Source organism: Eptatretus burgeri, chromosome 7 (genome assembly GCF_056783735.1).
Source record: "Eptatretus burgeri isolate ZD-2024b chromosome 7, Ebu_testis_v1, whole genome shotgun sequence".
NCBI lineage: Eukaryota > Metazoa > Chordata > Myxini > Myxiniformes > Myxinidae > Eptatretus > Eptatretus burgeri.
In genome coordinates, this window is record NC_140967.1 from 41,314,188 (window position 1) to 41,324,187 (window position 10,000).

The following is a 10,000-nucleotide window of genomic DNA, read 5'->3' on the forward strand; positions in this document are numbered from 1 at the left end:
TGATTTTTCTCAAGGAATGATGGAGTATGTCCAATCTATGGCTGGCTTTGGAGGCCAGCTTTGCTCTATAGTCAGCCCAGGGGAGTTCGTTTATGATGGTGAGGCTGAGAAGTTCACGACACTGAACCTCTTCCACGAGCTGACCTTGGAACTTGATCATTTGTCGATTCTTACAGAGACTGAGATTTGCCAGTGTTGAAAGATTTTCCATTTGTCACACCAGCATCCAATCAATTCCTGATCAGAAAAGAGAAATGCAGTTGCTCTCTGTCTATCAGTGGGATGCGTTGCTGTAAGGAACAATGTGGAGTCATATACAAGAAGGATGAGAGGGTTTTACAGAACACGGAAGAGGTTGTTTATCTGTATGAGAAACTACACTGGTTCCAAGGCACTGGCTTGGGTTATTCCAGCTTCCACTGGGAGAGGTGAGGAAAGGATTCCAATGATAGCAACATGTTGACTGTGCGTGTGGACGATGTCAGAAATCTAGAAATGAAGGCAGCCTTGTATGTTGCAGGCAGTGACCTTGGCAATCAGAGCAGGATGCCAGACTGTTGAATGGCTGAGATATTTGTATGCCCAGGCAGACGGTTCTATTCTGTTTGAAATATAGAGCCTCTGACTCTACTCATCTTCAAACATGCAGAAATTCTTTCCGCTGATAGGATGTATGTTACACAGATAGTATGTATGTTATATGGATGTTCAGGAGAAGAGGAAGGCCGAAGACCAAATGAAAGGATGTGGTGGTAAGAGATGATGAAGTGGTTGTGGAACTACGTTGGATTCAGGGAACTCCCGGGAAGGTTTGTGACGAAGCCAAATTTTTTTTTTTTAGCCGCGTCTCACGTAGCGAACGCTGGCTCTAAGAGAGCTCCGTGTTGTTGTTGTTGTCGTTGTTGTCGTTCTTCTTCTTCTTCTTCTTCTTCTTCTTCTTCTTCTTCTTCTTCTTCCAAAACCTTTAGGACTCTGATCTTTTATATACAGGATCCGGATCTCCTTAAATTCTAAACACCTGTACACATCCTCACATAGACGGTGCCTTTTGAGAGCGTCTATCATGAACTTTTAAATATATTCGGACATTTGCTTTAAAGTTTCAAAAAGTTCACGTTACTATTTAAAGATTATTCCATTTAATGTGTTGTAATTTCGTAAATACACAATTTTCTCGTCAAGAACGAGGAGCCTCCATGACTGGTCTCGCTATTGGCTCCATCAAGGCACGTGACGAAATATCGGAAGTTGTTATTGTGATCAAAATTCTGATGTTTCGACTGAGAGCTCCACGTTGTTGTTGTTGTTCTTCTTCTTCTTCTTCTTCTTCTTCTTCTTCTTCTTCTTCTTCTTCTTCTTCTTCTTCTTCTTCTTCTTTCTTCTTTCTTCTTTCTTCTTTCTTCTTCTTCTTTTTCTTCTTCTTCTTCTTCTTCTTCTTCTTCTTCTTTCTTCTTCTTTCTTTCTTCTTTCTTCTTTCTTTCTTTCTTTCTTTCTTCTTTCTTCCTTTCTTTCTTCTTTCTTCTTTCTTCTTTCTTCCTTTCTTCCTTTCTTCCTTTCTTCTTTCTTCTTTCTTCTTCTTCTTTCTTCTTTCTTCTTTCTTCTTTCTTCTTCTTCTTCTTTCTTTCTTCTTTCTTCTTCTTTCTTCTTTCTTTCTTCTTTCTTTCTTCTTTCTTCTTCTTCTTTCTTCTTTCTTCTTCTTCTTTCTTCTTCTTCTTTCTTCTTCTTCTTTCTTCTTCTTCTTTCTTCTTCTTCTTCTTCTTCTTCTTTCTTCTTCTTTCTTCTTCTTTCTTTCTTCTTTCTTTCTTCTTTCTTTCTTCTTTCTTTCTTCTTTCTTCTTTCTTCTTTCTTCTTTCTTGTTCTTCTTTCTTCTTCTTCTTTCTTCTTCTTCTTTCTTCTTCTTCTTTCTTCTTCTTCTTTCTTCTTCTTCTTTCTTCTTTCTTCTTCTTCTTCTTCTTTCTTCTTCTTCTTCTTCTTCTTTCTTCTTCTTCTTCTTCTTTCTTCTTCTTCTTCTTCTTTCTTCTTCTTCTTCTTTCTTCTTCTTCTTCTTTCTTCTTCTTTCTTCTCATTTGTCCTTGTTTTTAATTCTCTTTTTCATGGGCACATGTAGCGAAACTGCACATGCCAACTTGCGATGCTGGTTGTCCCTACACTCCCAGGAATCCTTTTTGTTCTTGCCCTATTGATTAGCCATCACAGCAAATATTGGTATTTCCATCAACGAAGCAATCTAAATGTCAATAAAGTGATCCACTAATCAATCTAAATACTATCTATACTTAACGAGGCCATGAAACCTGCGTTCATGGCGAATTCAGAACTAAACAGGTAACTGTTAGTGCTCAACTATTACCTGTCAATGATAATGTTTTGCTTTGAAACTCATAAAGATAAACAGCATGACCACTCCATAGCACATCTGATAAATATATTAACGCACATTTCTACTGTACACACTTGCAAAATACTGCAATTACTTCATTTCATGTAACGAGGAATATCCAAGTTATTTTTCAAGTTCACAGACAAACCTGGCTTGACTCGGACTCTACTCGGAAGCGCAACTCGCTGAGTTTGAGTTCAGGAACTCGGTTCGGGTACAGCACTAGTAATGGTTTTGTGTCCACTCTCAATCTACGAGATTGGTGGTTTGAACCCCAGCCGAGTCTAACCAAAAACTTCCAACATGGTATGGGCTGCTTCAATGCTTTGATGCTCAGCATTTAAAAGGATACAGCACGGACCAATACTAGCGCAGGCTTTTGATGGGCCTCCTCCTGTATTGAAGATCTTTATAAAAGAACATGTATTGTACATCACTCCTTCCCAATTCCATATCCAGGCGATGCATGACGTCGTCGCCGGGTGCTGAAGGAAGGGACATCATCGCCGGGTGCTCAGTTTTTACTCTGTTTGTTTGCTTGTTTTCTTTCTTTCTTTCTTTCTTGTTTGTCCAGGCAATATCTCAGCCATCCTTTGAGCTAGGAAGCTGAAATTTGGGGACAAAAGTGAGGATGTGCTTTGGCAAAAACAGTATTTAAAAATTTTTTTTTTTGATTTATCAATTAATTTTCGATGATTTACTTAATTTTCAAAAAGTTACAGATTTGGTTGAAACAGTGGTGGTTTTGGTATGCTGTTAGCCAATTGATGAAGAAATTAATTATTTTACGATTTTTAGGTCATCTCTACCGAGATGACCAAATGTCCGTACGTCCATCCTTACGTCCGTCCATACGTCCGTCAATTTTTCTTTCCGATCTTGATGAAACTTATGTGGGTAGAGGTCGATGAGTGTTGCACAACAATATAACTTTTGTCCGGGTTCAAGGTCAGGGACGAGGTCACGTAAGTTATAAAAATCGCTATTTTCAAAACCTATCTAGTCTACCATTCTACAAGATATTCGGCAACTGTTTATTGATTATGATAGTAAAAAATATTATCTTGTATCAAACCGGACAGATTTTTGAATTTCCTTCCCGTTTGATCGTCACGTGATCTGGAAGATGGCCAAAAACGCCGATGCGATTCGCAAAGGAAGGAAGGAAGGAGAAATGAAATATAAATATAAAACACATTTTTAGCCTTTTATATTTATACATTTTCCGCCGAAGGTGCAAAAGTTTCAAAACCCGAAATGTAAACGTCGGCATTTATTTTCAAAATATAATTTCTTGCGTGCACGCCAAAATGCCGAGTCATCTTTAACCAAACTGCGCAGTAGTCCGGTCATGGCGTCTGAGCAGTGGCCAGCGTGGTTCAGATTGACTGTGGTTTCTGGGGCGAAGGTGATTGTTAAGAAGTATGTCGGCAGTATAAATTTGAGTGACTGTATTGGTGTTTAATCATGTAACATCTTGACAACGAATATTCTGGCCGAATGATTGCATCAATTCAGTGCATCAGCAGGGATAATTCGCAGGCTCCTCTCGATCGTGCCGATATCTAACATAATCACCGGCGGACATAGAGCTGCAGGCTGTGGGGCGAGGCCACGGATCCCGGATGAGGGGATAAGTAATAAATTATGCTACATGCTTCGGGCTTTCTGATTAATATATCAATGAGTACATTCCATAATTAATGGATTAATAATTAATGAATGTGACGTACAAAATGTTTTTTCATACCTGACATGTTACTTTGTGCAGTGTCACGAAACTTCTGTGGAATTAATAATTAATGGATTTGCTCGCTCTAACGATTTTTCAAACCTCAATATCTCTATAAATACTTGACCAATTTTCATTCTGAAAGTTGCATTATAATCAGTGAAGAATAATCTACAGGATTATCATAATCTCCGAGAGCTAAGCCTATTTTTTTCGTTTTTTTTTTCTACAACCGGAAGTGAAATATCCCCAGAGAGTTGACGGACCGAAAAACCACGTGTTGCACTTACTGGTGATTCTGATGTGTTAATCTGGGTACTAAATGAACAATACATATTTATTAATTATGTCATTAGTAGTATTATCCTAGTGTGTCTCTGTGAACTATTTCAATCTAAACGGTTAGTTTGGACTGTTTCACGGTTACCTGAACTGAACATTGAGAACTTGTGGTATTATAGAGATGACCGTCACCCCCACACGGGGGGAATTTTTATTTATTTATTTTAATGATGCCATTAATCAATCAATTATTGTACACCGCTCCCTCCCAATTCCATCTCCATGTGCTGCACCCTGGCAATGTCACGTTTTGGAGGATTTGTTATTTTTTTATTTGGCATGGAGACTATGTACCTTGAATGCACCTCTACTTAATATTTTTATTGTTATTATTATTGGATTTCTTTTGGACATGTTGAGCCTCTTGCAATGATGGGTTTTAATTACAATTCTTTCTCTGAATGAATGCAGGTGCCTGGGCTTTGCTTGGCAGATATACAGGCCCTGCTGGCACAGGCACTGTGTCTTTCGTCCATGGATGCGAAAGACCTGGCCGACCTCCCAGTAAGGTTGTCCACATTGTTCACTCTGAAAACTGTGCAACGTAGGATCTAGATGAAGGATGAGTAATCATAAGGTTGACGTTTTGGTGTGTTATTCGCCAGTTCCATGTGATCCAGCATACTAGTGGTCACTTAAAATGTATTTTCTGTTTTGCCAATTGGTTGATTATTGCTTCTCTTCTTTTTCTTTTTTTTTCCCTTTCAATTGGGTGATGTTTTAAGAAGAGTTTAGCCAGCCTTTCAATCGTTGGGTGGGTTTCCGCATTGGGAAAGTGGCGTTTTGTTGCACTACTCCTCTTGAGTGAGCAACTTCTGTTCCCATGACAAGAATGAGCTCAAGAAAATGCTTTTATTTGTTTAAAATTTATCATTTTCCCTTTTAATTAACAATTTGTGAAATAAGTTATTTTAAATCGTGTTCTCTTCCATCCCTACCGAATGCAGTTGGGTTTAATAACTGTCAATGCGTTAAGGTATAATTTCGTGAAATATTAGCCTTAAATTTTTAAATGCCTGTGTTTAATTCTGAACAAAATTACACATTCCTGCCACTTTCAGTCAAGTATCCTGTGAAGGAGTGGTGACCTGTCAAAGTTAAGTTCTGCACTTGTGAATGCCCCGGATCTCTGTCAAGTGTATGGGCCTCCACTATTATGAGTATTATTATTGTTAATATATCAAATAGACAACTCAAATCCGCCACAGACAAACTCCCAAGATGCTGAGCGGAGGCGCTCAGTTCGGCAGTGCGGTATGGTTAGGGTTTATTTATTTAACCGTGTGGCAGTTTCAGCACGCGCATACGGTTTTACGGGAAATTTCATTATGCTGGAGGACGATTGCCCTGCTTAAAATGCACAAATACACTTTACAAGTTAAGGGTTTAAAAGTCCACAGAATCAGAAAATCATGTTTGGTGTAATGGATAAATATGGCTTAATGTAACACTTAATCATTGGTTTTTTTTTCTTGAATAAATATCATGAAACTAAGATTTTAATGTTTTTTGGTATCCTTGTATTGTCCCCACTCCCAAAAAACGCTGATGGGATTATGTTATTATCATGTGAGCTGTTGCATCTTCTTGGGAACACTTTTGCTTCTGGACTTGTGTTTACATATGGCCTACATACGCTTTATGCATCACAACACTGTACATTTCATCATCGACTGAAAAAAAGAGAAGTGTATATGTATGTATGTGTATGTATATATATATATATATATATATATATATATATATATATATATATATATATATATATATATATGTATGTATGTATATATGTATATATATATATGTATATATATATATATATATATATATATATATATATATATATATATATATATATATATATATATATATATATATATATATATATATATATATATATATATATATATATATATATATATATATATATATATATATATATATATATATATATATATATATATATATGAAGACCACAAGGGGAAAACCAGAGATGTCACTTTTTATAAATTTCAGGGTTATTGCACCTGCCAATAGTTGGCAACATAAGGTTTCCTCCCACAATATTACTTTAACAAATAACCAGGGGTGTCACATAATTTATATGGTATAAAGTTTAGCCGTGCAATGAAAAAACAAGTGTTGTCAAAGCTGAACAAGTAGAAACCCAGAGTTGTCAGTACTTTACTCCTGGTTATCTCCCTTTCATTCATGTTAACTGATCCACCATAATATTCAGAGTTGAGAAACTAAAAAATGAAAGGTTGTAAAACTTTCACAGCATAAACTCTGAGCACTACAATGGCCTATTTGGTTATATCATGGGCTCCGTAGTTGGTGCATATCGTTGTTCAAGCCTGGTCAAACCTTTATTGTGACTTTTTATGGGACCCACGCCGTGGCTTAATGGTTAGCGCGTCTGAGTACCCATCCTCATTCGATGTACCCACCGCCAAATCAACCTGCTTAGGTATATGAGGTGACTTCGGCTATCGCGGGGGGTGGTTTATCCTTGGTTTCCTCCCGGTTTTCCATCATATTAAGTAGTACGGAGTAAGAAATGGAGAATCCGTCGTCATATAAGTGAAATACCCTTGAGTATGGCGTTGAACACCAATCAAACAAAAAAACAATGACCGTTTAATGTTGAAAAAAATAATCTGTGATCACCAAAGTCATGTAATCTATGCCAATAACCAACAAGCATGAATTTGCTACACATCCTGGGTTAAAATTGCATGGCAATTATTAACAAGGGAAAAACCAGTGATGTCAGTTTGCAACATTGATTCGTTCTTTGCTCTTAAATTAAATAACACACAAGCTTGGCAAATGCTACATGCTTAATTTGATCGGCCAATGATCACTCTTCCTTTTACTGGAAAAGAAATCTATATGACAGTTATTAAACAGTCCACCAAAGTCTTGAAACTTTGTTTTTCAGTTTCTTCAAAATTGACTTATCCTGACATCTTTGGTTTTACCCTTGTGGTCTTCATTTGTATATATGTACATACAGTATATATGTATACATTGTTACGGTTGTGGAAATTCACAGAACACCATTCAGGCTTCCCAGAGATCAGTTATGTCGATGAGTGTGTGTTCAGATTAGATTTCCCCACCGATGTTTAAAGGGATTTGTTCGTGTAACCGGGCTGTGATCTTTGAGTCAGCCATTATTCTTTTGCTATCTTTATTTTGGAACAACCACTACTTCAACACCCACAACCGGCCTTTCAACAACCACGCCATCCCCACCACAGCGCTAACCACACTGCAACAACAACTGACCCCAGCTGAGCTCTGTTGGAATTTTCCCTCAGAAGGGCGAAAGAAACATATTGTCCATGATCGGGCCAAAGGAGCGAGCCAAGAGCCGAGCGAACCCCCCTGGAATGTCCCCCCCCCCCGCGCGCGCGTGCCGCAAAGGGAGGGGCGAGGCGCCGGGGCGATAAAAGGCCGGGCTGAAAACGCCAAGAGGTCGGTCGGTCTGGGTTCGCCGTGGAGTTAAGTGGAAGTCTGGGAGCGGAGGCGAGCTGCAATCGTCTGCAGTCTGGGAGTGCAGCAGAGTCTGTCAGTGAGGGGAAAGAGAGTCCCTCTGCTTGGTCTCTCTCCTTGGTCGACGGAGGCGCCGGTGGAGCCGGAGAGGAGTCGCCAGCCGGATCGCCGTTGAAGGCACGGGTGGAGTCCAGCGGAGTGCGGGCAGGGCCACCGAGGGTCGCCGAACCGTGGCCCAGCGAGTCACCTCGAGGGTGAAAGGTAGCCTGCGCGGTCTCTCGGAGCCCTTGCGGTCTCCACGGCTCCGTGAACTATTAAAGGCCCACGAGGTCCAGTTCTTGCCCTTTTCTTTCCTGGGGTTTTTCTTTGTATGAACATTGTGGCGCCATGTCCTTAAGTAGAATTATAATAAGTGTACATAATAAATGGAACGGTTGTAGTTCTTTGTTTTGCTTGTTCCTGCATTGCTTTATTGTCTACATGATTGCATACGTGTGTATAAATAAATGTCATTGTTTGAACGTCCACCTGTTCGTTGCGTCCTTTCCCTTAATTGAGCTGTCGTATTGCATTCGGGATATTAGCTGGCTTTTAAATAGCCGATAAAGTAATCGGATCCGGCGGGGCTTGGCGATATACAACCGCTCGGCAAATCGCAAACGGTGCGAGCTGCGTATAACGGCTCGTATCCGTACGGGTCCCGACGAGGTGTAAATCCCCGGCATTTCTGTCTACGCGCATAGTGAGGTAAATCGACAATTCGACGATCGGACCCTGTCGTGCGCGGACAGAAGAGTTGGCTGATTTACGGTGTGATTAAAAACACACCCGTAGCTGGATTTCGGCTTTGATCCGAAAGCTGTGACTCGGTTTGCCCGTCCGGTGGGCACGCGGCCGTGGTTAGCTAAAAGCGGTCGTTTGCACGCCGAGCGGGTGGGAAACCACAACAATATGTACATATATATGTATATATGTACATTTACATATATATATATATATATATATATATATATGTATGTATACATGTATGTATATATGTACATATGTATATGTACAGTTGTCCCTCGCCATTGCGCAGTCTCACTGTATCGCGGATTTTTAACTCTTACATATCTAATTTTATATCGCGGATTTTTCGCTATTTTGCAGTATAAATGTATTTTTATATATTTATTATTTTAATGATTTTTATGGTAAAATAAGCATTTTCTAGCCTAAAAAATTAAAACACGTAAAAAAAAAATATATATATATATTTAAACATATTACAAGAAATAAAATGCTGTACATAGTGTACAGCAGAAGAGTAGACAAAGAATCGTGCATATGGAAAACGCAGACGCGGCCGCTTCCCCTTGCGCTAGTTTACCCACGTGAGATCGTACACGGCACGCTATTGGTTGATGGATGGGAGGCGACCAACCAGAGCATGGTGTTCTGTATCCTGGGTTCTGATTGGCTCAGCGCATAGCATGCATTCAGCATCTCTCCTTGTCCATTTCACATCGACGTGCGATCGATCGCTACTCGTAGTGTTACTCTGCGGTGTTGTGTTTGTGTGAATTATCCATGAAAATTTTTAATTTATTTCAACCCCTACAATGCCGCCCAAACGTTCTGCACCTTCTCAGGTATCTGGCACTGAACCTAAGCGGCAGAGGAAGATTCTAACCATCGTAGAAAAAGTGCAACTTCTCGACATGTTAAAGCAAGGGAGAAGCTTCGCTGCTGTAGGCCGCCATTGCGAGTCCCCATTAGAATTTTATATGTTGTTAAAATTGCGTATGTTTAAGAGTGTAAAAAGTGTTTAAGAGTATAGGAAGTGTTTTCAGAGTATGGGAAAGGTTAATAAGAATGTGGGGAGGGTCATAAAGCTTTAAAACATATATATGAATAATAAAATAAACATATGGTCGCGACTTCGCGGATTTTCACTTATCGCGGGGGGGGGGGGGTTTGGAAAGTAACCCCCGCGATAAACGGGGGATTACTGTATATATGTACATATATATATATATATATATATATATATATATATATATATA

At 39.3% G+C, this 10,000-nt stretch overlaps 1 protein-coding gene across 12 annotated transcripts in view; it reads left to right on the top strand.

Annotated features, from left to right (window-relative positions):
• The window catches only part of FAM120B (family with sequence similarity 120 member B), a 90,194-nt gene that overhangs the window by 13,754 nt on the left and 66,440 nt on the right, over nt 1-10,000 (top strand). For 10 of the 12 annotated variants that reach the window (XR_015060025.1, XR_015060026.1, XR_015060023.1 and 7 more), the window contains exon 5: nt 4,866-4,958. Coding sequence is in view for 5 of the 12 variants with exons in the window: in XM_085888130.1 (XP_085744256.1) it covers nt 4,866-4,958 (93 nt within the window). In the remaining 7 variants the exon portion in view is untranslated. Of the gene's footprint in view, nt 1-4,865; nt 4,964-10,000 lie in introns of all 12 variants that reach the window. The other 2 variants (XR_015060027.1, XR_015060028.1) reach the window with 1 other exon arrangement.